The 18,628-nt window shown below is 45.5% G+C and overlaps 1 protein-coding gene across 1 annotated transcript in view; it reads left to right on the forward strand.

Moving 5' to 3' along the window:
* Positions 1 to 9,790, forward strand: part of LOC101202728 (uncharacterized) — a 76,308-nt gene extending 66,518 nt beyond the window's left edge. Inside the window, exons 33-41 of the mRNA NM_001398272.1 lie at positions 6,668 to 6,787; positions 6,864 to 6,982; positions 7,069 to 7,152; positions 7,485 to 7,597; positions 7,682 to 7,911; positions 7,994 to 8,791; positions 8,886 to 8,936; positions 9,052 to 9,237; positions 9,319 to 9,790. Of these exons, the coding sequence (NP_001385201.1) occupies positions 6,668 to 6,787; positions 6,864 to 6,982; positions 7,069 to 7,152; positions 7,485 to 7,597; positions 7,682 to 7,911; positions 7,994 to 8,791; positions 8,886 to 8,936; positions 9,052 to 9,237; positions 9,319 to 9,567 (1,950 nt within the window). The 3' untranslated portion in view covers positions 9,568 to 9,790. The remainder of the gene's footprint in view (positions 1 to 6,667; positions 6,788 to 6,863; positions 6,983 to 7,068; positions 7,153 to 7,484; positions 7,598 to 7,681; positions 7,912 to 7,993; positions 8,792 to 8,885; positions 8,937 to 9,051; positions 9,238 to 9,318) is intronic.
* The last annotated feature ends 8,838 nt before the right edge of the window (positions 9,791 to 18,628 follow it).

The raw sequence follows: 18,628 nt of genomic DNA on the forward strand, positions 1-18,628 counted from the left end.
AACAAAATAATTCTCCATTATTTAGAAAAAAGAGAAGAAAAGCAAGGAAATGAGAGGGTAACACCTGAATTTTGTGGATATCAGAAAAGAAATTTTATACCCCTAAATTCAAGGTGTTACAACTGACCTGCTGTCCAGAGGTAGAAGGCTGACTCTTGTCTAGGCAGTTCTCACTTCAATGATGGTCTATTTAGTTATGGCCATGGACCTTCCTTCCTGGGCTCTAAAGGCTATTGACAAAATCAGGAGAAGTTTCCTTTGCATAGGAAGAAAAGAGGCTTTGGGAGGGCACTGTTTGGTGGCCTGGAACAAGGTTACTAGACCAAAAAGAGCTTGGAGGCTTGGGCATCTCCCACCTATAGCATATGAGTTGGGACCTTAGATTGCGTTGGCTCTGGTTACAAAAAACTGATCCTGACCGGCCTTGGGCAGCCTTTAAAATTCATGTGCATCCTTCAGTTCATGCCTTCTTTTTTGCAGCAGTTTCTTCTGTGGTGGGCAATGGCAGGAATACCCTGTTTTGGGTAGATAAATGGTTAGATGGCAAGAGTTTGTACCATTTGGCACCTCATCTTGTCAAGCTGGTCTCCTCAAGAGCTAATAGAGTGTTCATGATGCCCTCACTATAGGGAGATGGGTGCAAAACATAAGAGGGGCTATCAGTGTTAGTGTGTTAACTGATTTCATCAGAGTCTAGGATCTTGCTACAAATTGGACTTTGCACCCAGGACAGGAGGATAAGCATAAATATTATGCCAAGTCGGCATATGATGGTTTCTTCTTAGGTTCAACAACCTTTAGGTCACGGGAGAGGATTTGGAAAAGTTGGGCTCCTGGAAAATGTAAGTTCTTTATGTGGCTCGTGGCACATGGGCGATGTTGGACTGCTGATCAGCTAGCAAGAAAAGGTCTGCCTCACCCTCAAAGTTGCATGTTATGTTACCATGAGGAAGAAACTATGAACCATTTATTAACATCCTGTGTTTTCTCAAGGGAAGTTTGGTTTAATGTCCTGAAAGTTGTTGGTTTGCAGTACCTTACTCCCAGTCATAACTCTACTTCCTTTGATGACTGGTGGGAGGAAGCCAGTATGACCCTTAATGGCCCCTCCGATAAGAAGCTTAGCAAGGGACTGAACTCCCTTATCATTTTAGGGGCTTGGGCCATTTGGATTCATCGCAATGGTTGTGTCTTCAACGGAGAACAACCTAGCTCTAGCAAGGTCATCAATTGGGTCAGGGATGAGTCTCACCTTTGGTGTAGGGCTGGGGCCCCTGGATTATCTAATATCCTTTTACCCCAGCATACCAATCGGTGATTTGCTTCTTCAGTCTGCAAGATCTTGGGTCCAGTCCTCTTCTTGTATAAGTGCATCTAGACTAAGAGTGTGTGTTTGTGTACAGTTGTATGAGGTTTTTTAACACCCACCCCTTATTTTCTTCTTAATATAATGATACACAGCTCTACTGCGTATTCGAGAAAAAAACAGTGGACTTGGTGGTGGTGATGGCAGCAACAATAAGCGGAGTTGGTTGCAGCGATGTTGTCGTGGAGAAAGCGGCGTCGGGCGGGGCTAGGGCACCATCGGGCTAGAGTGGAGAGCAGGTGGGAGAGTTGCTGCAGGGTGCTAGGGTGGTGGAAGAGTAGTTGTGCCCGTGGCGGCAGGTTATAGGGTAGTGCCTGTGGCGGCTGCAGTCAGGCCAGCGACGTTCGGAGCGGGAGTGTTGCATGTTAGAATACTCGTTTAGGCTATGTTTGGATACTCTAGTATTTATCCCAATACGTGTAAAAAAGTTTAATTTACACTACAATCCCCCTCAACCCATGTGTATTGGGATGAATACCAGAGTACCCAAACAATCACTTAGGGTTTGGAGTTTACCCCGTTTAATTACCCTCTCACCCCTGTGTAATGGGTCTGGCCCAGCTAACTGGGTCTATTAATACAACACCCAACCCTGGTATATAGTTAGGTTACAATTCCAATTTCTCCCTATCCCCACATGGTATAGAAATAGGTTACAATTCCAATTTCTCCCTCCCTCCCTCCATCCTAGCCGTCGACCTGCTCTCCCCTGCACGCTGCTGGCCTTCTCTTCCTGTTCACCGCCGTCGGCACCTTCCAGCCGGTTGTCGCCTCCTCTCCTCCCCTTTGCCAGACCCTTCCCAAGTCGGCCGCCCCTCCCATGTTCCCGACGTCTTCCGCCGCCACCGTCGTGCAGGCCACCGCAACCGTCGCCGCCGCAAGTGCAGGCGTGGCCCCAGCCGTGGAGGTCCCCTCCGCGGTATTCCCACTCACGCTCGGCGCCTCCCTTCTCGAAGCCGATGCCGTCACGGCCCGGGAGCGCACCCACCACCTCGCTGCCCCCATGGCCAGTACCGTCGTCGCGACTCGCGCCGCTGCTACAGCCCGCAAGGAGCTGGACCACGTCGCCCCCACGGCCAACGCCTCCGCCGCGGCCAGCGCCCCTGTGCATGGCCCCCACGCGCCCAGCGCAACTGCCACCACAGCAGCCGTCGTAGCCAGCGCGCGTGCTGTCGGGCTCGGTCTCTCGGGTTACCCGACGTGCAGGGGTGCTTCTGCCACCGCCGGGGGAGCGGGCCCTATCTCGCCGGCACCCACCCCTGGCTTCCCCACCACGCGCCCGCTCGTCGCCGACGCCACCTAGGCTCCCCCGGCGCCCTCCATCGACTCCGCGCTGGTCACCACCATCGCCACCATCCAGGCCGCCGTGGCTGCCTCGCAGAAGCACGAGCGCGCTGTGCCCCTCGCCCTAGAGCAAGAGTGTGCCATGGGCGCTGCCCTGACCGTCTAGATGGCCACCACACAACGCCTCATCCTCGGTCATCCTCCACCTCTGGACTCGATGCTGACCACATCGCCGCTCTCCACGCTCAGGCCGACGGGATGCACAACATACGGTCCCTCGTGTCCATTGTGTTGGACCCAGCATCCACCCACTACCCTTGTTGGCGTGGTCAGGTCCTTCTCACGCTTCGGCGGTATGCTCTCGTCGACAACGCCCTCGACGACCTCGTCGCCCCGCCGTCTCTAGCATGGTGCCTCATGGACAGTGTGGTCCTCTTGTGGCTCCACGGCCCCATCACCGTTGAGCTACAAGACATCATCCGCAACCAGGCGGACACTGCTCGATAGGTGTGGCTCGCTCTCGAGGAACAGTTCCTCAGGAACCGGGCGACTCGGGCATTCCACCTCGACGCCCAGTTTCACCAGTTCTCAGGGGGTCTCTCCGTGGGGGAGTACTGCCGCCAGATGAAGGGCATGGCAGACTCTCTTCACGACCTTGGTGAGCAGGTTGCCGACCGTACCTTGGTGTTGAACCTTCTGCGTGGCCTCAGCCTCGCTACAACCACCTCAAGGCTATTATCAAGCGCTCCTCTCAATGGTTAAGCGCCTTCGGGGGGGGGGGGGGGGGGGGGTAGGCCCGGCACCCTCTGTCGACCGGGGCTCCTGCCCGCCCTCCACCTGCGGCTCCTCGTTCGACTTCCACCGCCGACGGAGGTCATCGCCTCGCAAGGGCGGCCGCGGGGGTGGTGGCTGCACCCGAGGTGGTCCCTTTGGCCGAGGTGGCAGTCATTCTACAACCCCTGAACTGGTACCATCTCCATGTGGTCGGGTCAGTCCTTGAGTGTCTCCTGTCCTCCGGCGCCGGACCTCCTGACAGCGCCTCCCTACGGAGAGCCACCGACGACTCCGGCACCGCCCCAGCTCCCGCCTTCGGGGACCCACCATCTCGACGCCCTTGTTCCTGTTGGTTGGAGGATGGGACCCCACCTCCCTCGTTGCCGCCTTCAGTACCATGGCGATGACCCCACCCCTCCGACTGGGTGGTCGACTCCAGTGCTTCCTACAACACCATTCCCACTGCAGGCATGCTCTCTCGGTCCCATTCACGCCTCCGATCCATCCTCGATCGTCTTTGGAAACGGTTCCACTCTCCCAGTCACCTCTGTAGGTGCCTCGGTTCTCCTTGAGTCGTTCTATCTCAACGACGTTCTCATAGCCCCTCACATCACTCAATCTTCTTTATGTTCGTCGGTTCGCCACCGACAACTCGTTCTTTTGAGTTTGACCTCTCTGGTTTTTCTGTGAAGGATCTGGCCACCAGGACCCCTCTCGCCCTTTGTGCCAGCTTAGGGCCCCTCTACACGTTCCGGCCTTCCTCCACCGGCGCGTCTCCACCTTCCGTCTTGGTCTCCACCATGTCCTCCACCACTTGGCATCGTCGTCTCGGCCATCTAGGACCCGACGTCATGACCAAGCTCACCAATAGTTTAGATCTTTCATGTAGGGAACATTTTGAGGGTCTCTGTCGTGCTTGTCACCTAGGCCGACATACTCGTCTCCCATTCACTACATCTAGGACTGAGCAGGGTTTTGATCTGGTTCATTGTGATCTCTGGACCGGTTCCCTCCACCCCAGGCGACCCGCCTTGCGCTGTTGCTCGTGCCTCTATCCGCGCCACGTGCGGCCTCAATGCCTTCGCTCGCACCTGTACCTACGCCACACTCGGCCTCGACCTCTCCGCTCGCGCCTCTTCTCGTGTCGACCCCGCCTATGCCACGCGTGTCGACCCCGCGTGTTGTCCTCTCCTTGCCCTCTCGCCGATCCATCAGCTCGATGTCAAAAATGCCTTCCTCCATGACACTCTGACGGAGACTGTCTACTGCAGCCAGCCCACTGGCTTCGACAACGCCACTCGCCTGGATCTGGTATGTCGGATGAACCGCTCCATATATGGCCTCAAGCAGGCGCCACGGGCATGGTACAGTCGCTTTGCCTCCTACTTGGTCTCCATCGGCTTCGTCGAGGCCAAGTCGGACACGTCCCTTTTCATTTACTGGCGCGGCGATGACACCGTCTACCTCCTGATCTACGTCGATGACATTGTGCTCACGACATCCATCGTCGACCTCCTACAGCGCACGAACTGCCCTTCAGCAGGAGTTCGCTATGAAGGACCTAGGCCCCCCTCCACCACTTCCTCGGCATCACCGCCGAGCGTCGGCCCCAGGGTCTCTTCCTCCAACAGCGCCAGTACGCCATCGATATCCTGGAGCGGGCTGGCATGTGCCGACTGCAAGCCCTGCTCCACGTCTGTCGACACTCAGGCGAAGCTCTCTGAGGACAATGGGCCCCTGGTTGCCGACGCGACGTCCTACCGGAGCCTGACCAGCGCGCTCCAGTACCTCACCTTCTCCAAGCCATATATCGCCTACGCCGTCTAGCAGGTGTGCTTGCATATGCAGACCCCGTGGGAGCCTCATCTCACCGCTCTCAAGTGGATCCTGTGCTACCTCCGTGGCTCCCTTGACTACGGACTCCTACTCCGACCATCCCCGACGTCGGAGCTCGTGGTCTACACCGACGCTAACTGGGCTGGCTACCCCGACACGCGCTGGTCCACTTCCGGTTATGCCATGTTTCTGGGCGCCAACCTCGTCTCCCAGGCTGCCAAGAGGCCTCTTGGATGCGCCAGCTCCTCCACGAGCTCCACAGCCGCCTTAAGCGCGCCACCCTCCTCTACTGCGACAACGTCAACGCGGTCTACCTCTCCACCAATCCCGTGCAGCATCAGCGCACGAAGCACGTGGAGTTCGACCTACACTTCGTTCGCGAGCGTGTCGCTGCCGGTGACGTTTGGGTTCTCAGCGTCCCCACGACACTGCAATTCGCCGACATCCTCACCAAGGGGTTACCGTCGAGTATATTTTCAAACTTTCGATCCAGTCTCAACATTTGTACTAGATAGAGTTGAGACTGGGTGGTAGAATACCCGTTTAGGGCAGGATTGGAGTGGCTAGAATCCCCTTCTTATTCAAATTTGAATAAGGGGATTATAGCCCCTCCAATCCCCTCCGGTTTTTTGGCTTTCAAACTAGCCCTTAGGGTTTGAGGTTTACCCCATGTAATTACCCTCTCACCCCTGTGTAATGGGCCAGACCCAACTAACTCAGTCTATTAATACAACACCCAACCCTGTGTCTGCGGCGACCAGGTGCACAACAGCTGTCAGAGCTGTGGCGGTGCGGCGGTAGGTGGTGGCAGCTGCGGAAGACCAGCAACAGCAGTGAGGACGGGATCACGACAGCCGCGAAGGACGCCCAAGTGGGAGCCGTGCACCAGCCAGAGGGAGAGAAGAGAGGCACGCTGGCCATGGTGACGGTGGCTGCTGCAAGGGCTAGGGTAGAAGAACCTGTCTCATGGTACCAGAATAGAAGAAAATAGTTCCATACACTATCGGTTGGAGATAGGGCTACATATATAGGCTGGTAGCCCTAACAGGCCTGCCAACAATTATACACTAACAATCTAACAGTTGTGGATATTGCTTGTTCCAAAAATTAATCCATGCGAAAAAAAGTTTTACTTTATAACCTAGAGCTAAATTTAAAAGGTTTTACTTTATAACCTAGAGCTAAATTTCGTGGTTATGCATGCACTATAAATTGTCACTATATGTATTCTAGATTTGTTTAACACTTATGAGGTATGCTGGCAAGATGGTGTAAAGGGAACAATAATTGAATTGATCTATGATATTTCACTAGAACTGTACAAGAAATCTAGAATATTCAAACAGTACCTATTGGAATGAATGTATAAACCTGTTTGCCTATGATCTTTCATCTTTTGCTGCATAGGATATATATAGGATAAAGCTTCCAGGAAATGCAATGCTAGGTGAAGGAAAACCAGAGAACCAGAACCATGCCATAATTTTCACACGAGGTGAAGGTCTCCAAACCATCGACATGAATCAGGTATGCATCATTTGGTTCATTTTGTTCCATGACAGATTATCTGACAGCTTTTTACTATACTATTTTATCATAACAGGAACATTATATGGAGGAGACTTTGAAAATGAGGAATTTGTTGCAAGAGTTTCTGAAGAAACATGATGGTGTGAGATATCCATCAATACTTGGTGTAAGAGAACACATCTTCACCGGAAGGTACACCTTAATTTATGTTTAATTTCTGAGTTTATTAGTGCCATTTAGTTGGACAATCAATGTATAATCTCTTAATCCTTCTACAGCGTGTCTTCTCTTGCATGGTTCATGTCAAACCAAGAAACAAGTTTTGTGACCATTGGACAACGTGTACTTGCCAATCCTTTGAGGTGATTTATCTTTTTTTTCTCGAATACGCGGGAAGGTGATTTATCTTATTATGGACATTCTATATCACATCATTATCCATAGCATTTCATGTTTTGTGGGTTTACTTCACTTGGTTTTTTAGCAAGCTTCTTTGTGATAATTATATGTTGGAGTTTCTTATCAAGATTTTTTATTTGCGATGAACTAACAGTTACCGGAATTTCCATATTAATATTATATGTATTCAGTCAAGTTAGCATGCTTAGCTTGTTTTTTGCTCTGTGAGTACTATAACTCATTAATTGATTTTTTTTTTGTGTGTGTTTATCCCCACAAACATCTTCGTATCCAGAGTTCGATTTCATTATGGGCATCCTGATATCTTTGATCGACTTTTCCACCTCACACGTGGAGGTGTAAGCAAAGCTTCTAAGATTATCAATCTTAGTGAAGACATATTTGCTGGTATGTCATTGTTTCCCCTGCTTCCCATTATTGCTCAATTTCAATGGAAATTATTTTGCTAATATAATTGTTACTTCATGACAGGATTTAATTCAACACTGCGTGAAGGAAATGTTACACATCATGAATACATGCAAGTTGGCAAGGGCAGAGATGTTGGTCTCAACCAGATCTCACTATTTGAAGCAAAAATAGCAAATGGTAATGGTGAACAGACGCTGAGCCGTGACGTGTACCGTCTTGGACATCGTTTTGACTTTTTCAGAATGTTGTCCTGCTACTATACTACTATTGGTTTTTACTTCAGCACAATGGTATAAACGTGTCCCTTGACTTCGCAACTTTCAGAACTGTTGCTTTAATGTGACCTTTGTAACTTTTTCTGCCCTTTCTCAGATAACAGTTTGGACCGTTTATGTATTCCTCTACGGGCGCCTGTATCTTGTCCTAAGTGGCCTTGATGAAGCATTAGCCACTGGAAAGAGGTTTATACACAACGAGCCTCTCCAGGTTGCTCTAGCTTCACAGTCTTTTGTGCAGCTTGGGTTCTTGATGGCGCTGCCTATGATGATGGAAATTGGTCTAGAGAGAGGATTCAGAACTGCATTGAGTGACTTTGTACTTATGCAGCTCCAGTTAGCATCTGTGTTCTTCACATTCTCTCTTGGGACCAAAACTCACTACTACGGAACCACACTGCTACATGGAGGAGCTGAATATAGAGCTACAGGGCGTGGATTTGTGGTGTTCCATGCCAAGTTTGCTGAGAATTATCGATTGTATTCGCGAAGCCATTTTGTGAAGGGCATTGAACTGATGATTTTGCTTATTGTGTATGAAATATTTGGGCAGTCATACCGAGGAGCTATTGCGTACATTTTCATCACATTTTCCATGTGGTTTATGGTTGTCACCTGGCTCTTTGCCCCATTCCTGTTTAATCCTTCTGGGTTCGAGTGGCAGAAAATTGTGGATGACTGGACTGACTGGAATAAGTGGATCAGTAACCGTGGAGGTATTGGGGTGCCGCCAGAGAAAAGTTGGGAGTCATGGTGGGAAAAAGAGCAGGAGCCTCTTAGGCATTCTGGAAAGCGTGGCACTGTTCTTGAAATAGTGCTTTCGTTGCGCTTCTTTATTTACCAGTATGGTCTTGTTTATCATTTGAACATCACCACTCACACGAAGAGCGTTCTGGTAATACACATGTCGTTTAGTATTGCGAGATATCATTCTGATTTATGCATGTACATGATGTACTCATAAGAACATTTATTGATGTTCTTTCCAGGTTTATTGCATCTCGTGGGTCATAATCTTTGTCATTTTGCTCGTGATGAAGGTAAGTTGCTTATCGCTCCGGTCTGTCTAATTTTGATAGAGTTGTACATGTAAAATACATGCATAACCACTTGAAAATGCTGCTGACTGTTGGCTATGTGCTCTGACGTTTGCAGACTGTATCAGTTGGCAGGAGGAAATTCAGTGCAGAGTTCCAGCTTGTGTTCCGGCTGATCAAGGGGCTGATATTCATAACGTTTATCTCTATTATCATAATCTTGATAGCAATCCCACACATGACAGTTCAGGACATCTTTGTTTGCATCCTTGCGTTCATGCCAACTGGATGGGGTTTGCTTCTGGTAAGTTTTAAGTAGATGGTTGCTTTGCATCCTTGCGTTAATGCCAACTGGATCTGGATGACGTGTTGTTGTTGGTTTCAGATAGCACAAACTATGAGGTCAGCTATTTCACATATGGGGCTATGGGGATCGGTCAAGGCGCTTGCCCGAGGCTATGAGATCATCATGGGCTTGCTGTTGTTCACCCCGATCGCATTCCTCGCTTGGTTCCCGTTTGTTTCGGAGTTCCAGACAAGGATGCTGTTCAACCAGGCCTTCAGTAGAGGTCTGCAGATTTCTCGTATCCTAGGCGGACACAAGAAAGACCGGGCTGCACGGAACAAGGAGTGAGTAGCCGAGCAGCGTGAGCCTGGTAGTGCTGACCTACATACAATTCAACCATGCCCCACGTGGCATTATACTTGTACTGGTTATTATGCCAGGTTGTATATTGCAAGGAAAGGAATTCATCTCTGCTAACGTGCCAGATTGTATGTGTGGCAGCAGGTACTCGATCGGTGAGCACTCCTATAGCTTTTTTATTATTATTTATGGGTAAAGTCAAAGAAACTAAGGCACTCGAGTAACCAACATATACGAAGACAATCACAGAAAAATGAATCTAATATATTAAGTTCAACATATGTATCATTTTAAAAAAAACAATAATAGCAGAATGCTCATTCTGTCAGATAGTTAAGCATGTCTTTTAACTGGCAAAGGTAATTAGAACCTTTTCATCATCTATGGTTGAGCAAAGGGTGGGACACTTTATAAAGCATCAAATAAACAGAAGTCAAAAGATAGTACTAAAAGTGTGTAGGTAGGTCACAATTTAGTCCTACATCACCACTTTTTGCAAAGCTCAAGATCTAAGGAACATGAATGTGTTTCCTAAAGGCATATTTGATTGTTGACCCCAAAAATAAACAGCATGCTGTCATTTATTTAGGCTAATGTGGAGACAAAGAATTGCAAACGAAAGTTATGACAGTCAATGTGTTGTAGATATTTGGGAGAACAACTAGGTCTGCATATGGGTTTGCATATGAAACAAATTCAAGCTCCACGAATTCAAATCTGCTGGGAGAAGTATCTTCAAAACAACTAAGATACTAAGATTAAAATCAAAGCGTTATATTACCTCCGTTCTCGAATATTTGTCGCCCGCTAGTTCATTTTTAAACTAAACGGCAACAAATAAAAAAGAACTGAGGGAGTACCATTTATTAAATCAATTAACTTCAGTTTCATCATTTTTCTGAGATGAGCATTTTGAAGAATTTTTAGGGCGCATTCATGGGTGAAGTCGATCTATCTTTAAATCAAAATGTTTGGCAGTTTTATACAAAAACAGAAAGCACTATCTTTAAATCAAAATGTTTGGTAGTCTTATACAAAAACAGAAAGCACATATTGTGATACAAGTTAAGTTTGGATGACAATCATATTCTCGTTATGTCAAGTAGGGTTGGGCATTCGGTCTATTAGGGTAATTCGGTTCGGTCTATTCGGGTTTGTGAAATTTCGGGTTCTGAAAAATGAGAACCGAAATTTTTAAAATAATTTTAGGAACCGAACCTGAATAGACTCGCAATTTTGATTCGGTCTATTCGGTCCACCGAATAGACCCGAATATTAGAGTCTAGTGTTTTTTGTTAAAAGATATACATTGATTAATTAATTAGAAGTACTATTATTACAACAAGTGACTACAAAAAATAGCATACATAGATATATATACTATCGTTAAGATGATATCATTATTTTTTGCTAATAAGTTCATAAATCATATAATAATACCATCATATATTAAGAGCTTTTTATATTTTGGGTTATTTGGTCTATTCGGGTTTTAAAGGTTAGGAACCGAACCCGAACCATACCCCAAATATATAGCACATTTAGGAACCAAACCCGAACCCGAGAACCCGAATAGACCAATAATTCGGTCTATTCGGGTTCGGTTCGGGTTCGGTTTTCAGTTTCAAAATGCCCACCCCTAATGTCGAGCAATAATAATACAACAAAGAATTTCATGAGTTATCTCTACTACTTATTAAGGCTGCAAGGGTAGTCGACTATTCCATGTTCTGCCACCATTCCTGTTCTGCCATTCGCGTTCTGCCACTATTCTCATTTCTTGTTCTGCGTTTCTCATTCCCATGTTCTGTTCTGTCTTTCTCATTCCTCCCTCCCCGCAAAGCCCATTCTCATTCCCTCGTACATCCCACGTCTAGCTAAAATTAAAAAAATCTCATTCCCTCGTACATCCCAAGTCTAGCTAAAATTAAAAAAAAACACATGTCCTCAAGGGGATTTGAACCCGTGATCTCTTAAGCAAAGGCCAAGAGTAGCTACCGCTACACCACATGTGTGTTTATGTCTACATCTATGACAGGAAACACATCTACTACATCTCTCACCAAGCTCACTTGCTACCCTTGCACAATACGTAGTAGTAGATAAGTATCATCGAGATTCTTGAATTATATTTTTGGATGGAGGTAATATTATTTAAAGAGGAGCTTTGCATGCAATTTTTTTGTTTGAATAATGTATTATACTTAAATTCCCTTTTTTGCATGTGTGATATTTTTTCTTCATAATATTTTTTTCCATGGATCAGACTTGTGAGTCATTTTCATAAACCAACGACAAGCATTAATCCATGTTTCTTACTTAAAACTCCGAACAAACACCATCAGCAGGAGGCACTCGCGTTGGCGTCGCTAATCGATGACGAGAAGAAGCTTGGCGACTGTCAGTTCGACCTCTAGAAGCAGTCCTACGTGGTCGCATGCGTCGCTGTGTACGACAAGCTCCCACGAAGCCACTGTTTGGACGCGGTCCAGAGCAGCTGCACCGCGCTGTCCATCGTTAAGAGGGGGGCCTCATGGTTGTCTCCAATGTCGACGACTGTTGGGTTGTTCTGGACATCGCATCCGACGACGACGCCATCACGCGATCCAGCTCATCGTCCACCTAAAGCCCAACCTGCTACGTAAGTCGCTACTGACCGGACATGAATTCTTGTGCATTGGGACGATGCTGACGTTGTGTGAGTGTCCTCGAACATGATGTATGTAGTGGAGTAGCGCATCCGGTGATGCAACGGCCAAGTGTACTACCTCACTGATGAGCCCGGGGTGCACTTCGTTTGGCAGCCCAACCAAGAGTCATCGGTACTCGTCATGTCGTGCGCGTTTGACGACTACTATATCGAGAATTGTGGCGTCATCTTGGCGCTGGAGGTGACGCAGAGGAGGATCGACAACAGTGACCAGTTCGTCATCCTCGCCACCGTCAGGGTAGCTTTTGTGTCGGTCTGACTTTAATTTTCTTCGCAAACACACACACTTACTTTTTTGTTTAAGCAAGAGCGTATGGTGGTGCGTGTCTGATGACTAACGATGTACGAGAGAATTTCTTCCGGCATGTGTGGAACGTGCTCTCCAATGATAAGACCATACAAATCGTGGCATATATCGAAGTCTGCATGATACTGATGGTTGCAATGTATTGGTGAAACAACTAGATTAAAATAACAAAATTTATGTATGGCTAGGATCACAAATTGATTATGAAACATTTTTCTCATAACAATATAACATATATTTTGTATATAAGTTATCGTAGTATACTGGTATTATATATTCCCGTTGCAACGCACGGGCACTCAGCTAGTAAATTTATAAGTCCGCAATCAACAATAAGATTAGATGTACTTTATGACAATTTAAAAATAGTTGAAGCCAACTTGTTGCCTCCCAGACAATAGCAGTACCCTTTTTTGCTGCTCCATCATTTTTGAGCTTTCGATCCAATGTTGTATCTTGATGACTGAGGGCATAGGAACAATCTTTGCTGCACCCAGTCTTTGAAAGGAGTGTGCATTGTTGCACTTCTCTAAATATGTAGACATTTCTATGGACGTGAACCTGGAAAAATATAATTGCCCTGCAATGACTAAAAGAAAAAAGAAAAAACCACAAAATGAAATAAACACACAAAAGAGTTCTGCACAAACCACCATGGGGTCAACTGGATTTTGGAGGGCTAAATAGTAAAATCCTGAGTTCGAAGGTAGACTATAGGCCTGTAGATAATTTCCTTTTTCTGTCAGTCTTTCTAGAACAGAATACAATGCAGAGAAACCAGCAAGGGGGGTGCTGACATAGATGTAGGTGTGATATGTGCGCACAAAGCATATGGTATATGTATTTATTTGGAAAAATAGCATTTTAAAACAGCTCCTTCATACAATTTTTTGCGGCTTAACTATGGCGTAATAAAGTTCCAACCTATGTTCCTACAAACATAAAAAATGCTCACAGCCAAATCTCAAGGATGAAGTTGCCAGCATTCTAATAGAATCACAAATATACCTGGGAATCACGGAAAGTAGCCTCATCCATTGTTAGATTAGATGCCACATCTCCAACATTCTTGCATCTCTCATCATATTTTGTAGAAAGGGATTGGACTTGAATATAGAATCGATAGCTGCGAGTTCATATAAAACAACATTAGAACAAAAGGTGGCCACTCTTACATGCCATTGTACAAGGGACTTCATAGGACATAATCAAAATGTAACACAAATTATAATGCTCAAAAGTCTTCTAGCTAAGTAATATATGGCCACTAAAGATGACCCCATGAGATCTATAGAATTGTAATAATTCTAGGAGAATGTAACATATGCAACCTGTACAAACAATGTGCTTGACATATCACAAAACATAATGATGTAAAAACACAGTTCAATATGATGAGGCCTGAGATATAGAGATTAAGTTCTGTTGCCCTTTTCTGCTTCTGCAAGCACTTCAAAAACAATAAGCATCTTTTCTATGAACCATATGGTTATAAAGGAAATTTGTTGTATTGCAACATATATAGAAGCTATTTTGTGCTTCTATTGTATAATATAATTCGGCTGATAATAACATACCAAAAGAAAACTTGTTTGTCATAGAGATTTAGCAAAGATGAGTTTAGAATACAGATTAAGTTAGAAAGAGAAAGCATCAGTAATTATAGCGTTGTGAATAGTTTGAGCCAACAACAGTTGTTACAATCGAAGTAGACATTATAGTGTTTTCAAAAAATGCAACAGGGAGACATATTTAGGAAACTATAGTTTATAGTAGCTTCTTTTCATATAACATAACTTTTTTTCTTTTCGTGCTATAGCTTCCTAGCATTCTTATCCTTTATTGCAACGTTGTCAAATGAAAACATTTTGCGCCTCTGTTGTTGGCTTCGAAGACACAAAAACATGCATTAAACTACCACTGCAATTAGAATGGATATGGAAGACACTGTTTGGCAAAGTGTCACATTACAAGAATATCTACCAACAAACAATCAGCTCAAATTTAAAACTTCAACATCCAAGTGAGTCAGCCAATCTAGTTCACTACCATATCTGAGACACTTAGGATCCAAGCACAGGTGCGAATAACATCTGACATAATGAATCCAAACCTAGCCAATTTACCCTATTGAGTAGAGGTGTATACGAATCACAAACAAATGCAAGGGTAGTCACTAACTCAATACCTTCTTCATATTCGCCCCCGAGAACTCCCACATGGCCGACTTGTTCTCCGGCGAATCAAGGTGCTGCAAGATTAGGCAAACACAGGTGTACTGGATCTAAGGAGTGGTCACGTACTTAAGAGTTGTGGAGAAGGGCCTAGTGCTGGAGTCAGAGCCCCTAAAGGCGACGGTGGAGTAGCCTACTGCAGCGATCTGTAAGTGAAACTTTCCACAAAGGAGATCGAATAATTATTTTTGGGAAAAGGTGGGGGTAGGGTTTGGGCAGAGAAGAGGTCCGTCCGGAGACGAATCGAGTGAGAGTTCGACGACTTTCGATGCGATGTAAGGCCGAGGTGGCATCGAGGCGCGAGGCACACGACCATTGGCAGCATGGTGGCGTGATCAGTGGGGAGGCGACCAGATGTGGACCTCCGCGATGATTTGGGGGAGGAGGCAGAAGGTGTGGTGGCCGCTGTTGTAGAGGAGCATGCCGTCCTCATGGTCATTGGAGCCGCAAGTGTCATGGAGGAAGGTCGTGCCCCACGGCGTGGTGGGCTGGTGGAGCAAGTCGAGCACGAACGACGACTATGAGGTGGGGAGTTAAGGACGGCGTGGGAGGGATGGGAGCCAGACACAGTGTGGGGTATGGGAGCCGGGCACGAGCTAGCTCAAAGCTCAGTCTAAGGATGAGTTCGCGTCCGTGCCTTCGGCACAGCCAGAGCGCGTCGTACCCGTGAAGCCCGGAGAGCGCTCGAAACGGGATGAGGTTTTAATAAAGAAGATGTATGAATTTTTTTATCGATAGAGAATAATTAACTAAATTAAATAGTAAATGGTATATAACATGTCTATCAAATAATATTCATCTTATTTTCCAGTTTCTACTACCCGGGGATAAAGATCAACAACAGTTATCAAATTATGAAACTTAGAATTTTTAGGTACATCAAATTCATAATGTTGCAACTGAAGCCTTAAGATACTTCTTGCTCGGAAAAATCAGCAGGATAAAACTTTGAAGCAAGAGAGCACACATCATCAATTTTCAATAGCTGAATAAATCCTTAGGATCTAACGAAGCACATAATGTCAGAAGTTCAGTGAAGTTATGATGTCGCTCATAAAAGTAAGTGCGGTGAATAGGTGAAACCCGAAATTTTAACTCAAACAACAAAACTTTATTAGAGATTTATAACTTGAACAGTTAGAACAAGAAAGCTTAGCCTAGGATAAAATCCAAGTTCAATACTTGCTATTGTTGCTTATTAAATGTAAGTGCGGAATTGATCTTTGCAACAATATAGAATTTAAATGAGAAGTGAGGCAAGTAAGAACTTAGAGAGGAAGGGGCAAAACAAATGGCAAACAAAATGCACACTATACAATGGTTTTTTTTACCAGAATTCAATTTTACAAAGAAACCTATTGTATGAAAAATGGACCTAAGCTCATTTGATTAGTGATTTTGGTGTTTAATGATCAACGTAAACACTTGGACTAATGTGTTTGCTAGTGTTTATGTTTAGAGTTTAAATGATGCAACATGGGCTCGAACTGAGGCATTAAGGAGAGCAACATCTCAAAGAAAGCATAAGAAAACTCATTGAAGGCCTACCAAAATCATACAATAGTCAAAGATACAAGACAAGAAAATTCCAAGAAAAGAAACACGATGAAACAAAGAAATGCAGGTTGCACAGAGTGCACTAGACGTGTTAACATGTTAGATTTCATTTACCCCCCTCCCATCTTGCAACTTATGCATATGCTTTAATTTCTTTTAGTATCTCTAGAATATCCTTTTTCATCTAAATATGCATAGAAAAAAGGGGAATCCGGTATATTCATCAAAATGTCTTGGGTTCCTCTTTTGTGTGCTAAAATCAATGTTTTCTATAGGGGGGTTTTTGAAAGGGGGTAATTTTTTCACATTAGGGGAGATTACTTTGATTGGTTATCTATCTAGAGTCATATTTCATTCTAAAGTTTCTCATTAGCTAAAAAACTAAATAAAAGTGACTCTCTAGAGGACATACAAAATATAACAAAGTGTTGAACAATATAAAGATACGAAAAAATACTTTCCTCTCCAACGATAATTTAGGGTGTGTTTTGTTACCATGATAGAACAGGACGAGAGGAGACGATTCCTTAAGATAATATTATTTAGTTCCAAGTTAGGACAGAATAGAGCTAAAAGTTAGGACGTGTTGTACCGATCCGATCATGCTTCGGGCTAACTTTTTTTGGTCCAGCACGACACAAAATAATTTCGGGTTGGGACGTGTCGTGTCTAGATACTAAAAGCTACGTCCAGCCTGGTCCGAAGCATGGCGGGCCAATGATCGTGTTGTGCCGGCCCAAGCACGGCACGAACAAAAAAACTTATATATATATATATATATATATATATATATATATATATATATATATATATATAAATACATCCTTAATATATTTATAACTTTGCTATAGACTAAAAATCATATGAGAAAAAGAAATCAATGTTTTCTATAACTTTTGTGAAGAGGTAAAAAATATTGGAGCAAGAAAGAGAAACCAATGTTATTCGAGGTGTTTGGCCCTCACGGCCTCATGTGAGCTTCCCTTTATGTAGGGGCACCAACGAAGATAAGTAAGAAACTTGTGTGGTTTTGGTTTTTGATATCTCGATAAAAATACCAACGCGTTAACGGGAGTTTGCATCTCTATTGAAAGGGAAATAGACTTACACCTTTTCCTAAATTGATTTTGGTGGTTGAATTGTCGAACACAAATAATTGGACTAACCAGTTTGCTCTAGATTATGAGTTCTACAGGTGCCAAAGGTTCACAACAAACCAATAAAAGGACCGGAAAAGGATTCAAAAATAGAGAGCAAAAGTCAGCCGAAGTGTGCCCTGGTCTGGCGCACCGGACTGTCCGGTGTGCCACCGGACAGTGTTCGGTGCACCAGGGACTCCAACTCCGAACTGCTCACCTTCGGGAATTCTAGAGGCCGCTCCGCTATAATTCACCGGACTGTCCGGTGTAGCACCGGACTGTCCGGTGCGCCAGCGGAGCAACGGCTACTTTGCGCCAACGGCCGTCTGCAGAAGGCATTAAATGCGCTACAGTGCACGCTAGAGTCAGAGCAGAGCCAGATGGCGCACCGGACACTCAACAGTGCGTGTCCGGTGCACCACCGGACTGTCCGGTGGCCCAGAAGACAGAACCTCCAACGGTCGGAATCCAACGGTTTGGTGACGTGGCAGGCGCACCGGACAGTGTCCGGTGGCGCACCGGACTGTCCGGTGCGCCATGCGACAGCAGCCTTCACCAAACGGCTAGTTTGGTGGTTGGGGCTATAAATACCCCCAACCACCCACCATTCATTGCATCCAAGTTTTCCAACTTCCCACACCTTACAAGATCTATAGCATTCAATACAAGACACACCAAAGAGATCAAATCCTCTCCCAAGTCCATAGATCATTCCAAATCAAATAGTGACTAGTGAGAGAGTGACTTGTGTTCATTTGAGCTCTTGCGCTTGGATTGCTTCTTTTTCTCATTCTTTCTTGTGATCAACTCAATTGTAACCGAGGCAAGAGACACCAATTGTGTGGTGGTCCTTGCGGGGACTTTGTGTCCCGTTTGATTGAGAAGAGAAGCTCACTCGGTCTAAGTGACCGTTTGAGAGAGGGAAAGGGTTGAAAGAGACCCGGTCTTTGTGACCACCTCAACGGGGAGTAGGTTTGCAAGAACCAAACTTCGGTAAAACAAATCCTTGTGTCTCACTCGTTATTTGCTTGTGATTTGTTTTTCACCCTCTCTCTCGGACTTGTTCATATTTCAAACGCTAACCCGGCTTGTAGTTGTTCTT

The sequence above is a fragment of the Zea mays genome, chromosome 5, assembly GCF_902167145.1.
Source record: "Zea mays cultivar B73 chromosome 5, Zm-B73-REFERENCE-NAM-5.0, whole genome shotgun sequence".
In the NCBI taxonomy this organism is placed as follows: Eukaryota; Viridiplantae; Streptophyta; class Magnoliopsida; order Poales; family Poaceae; genus Zea; species Zea mays.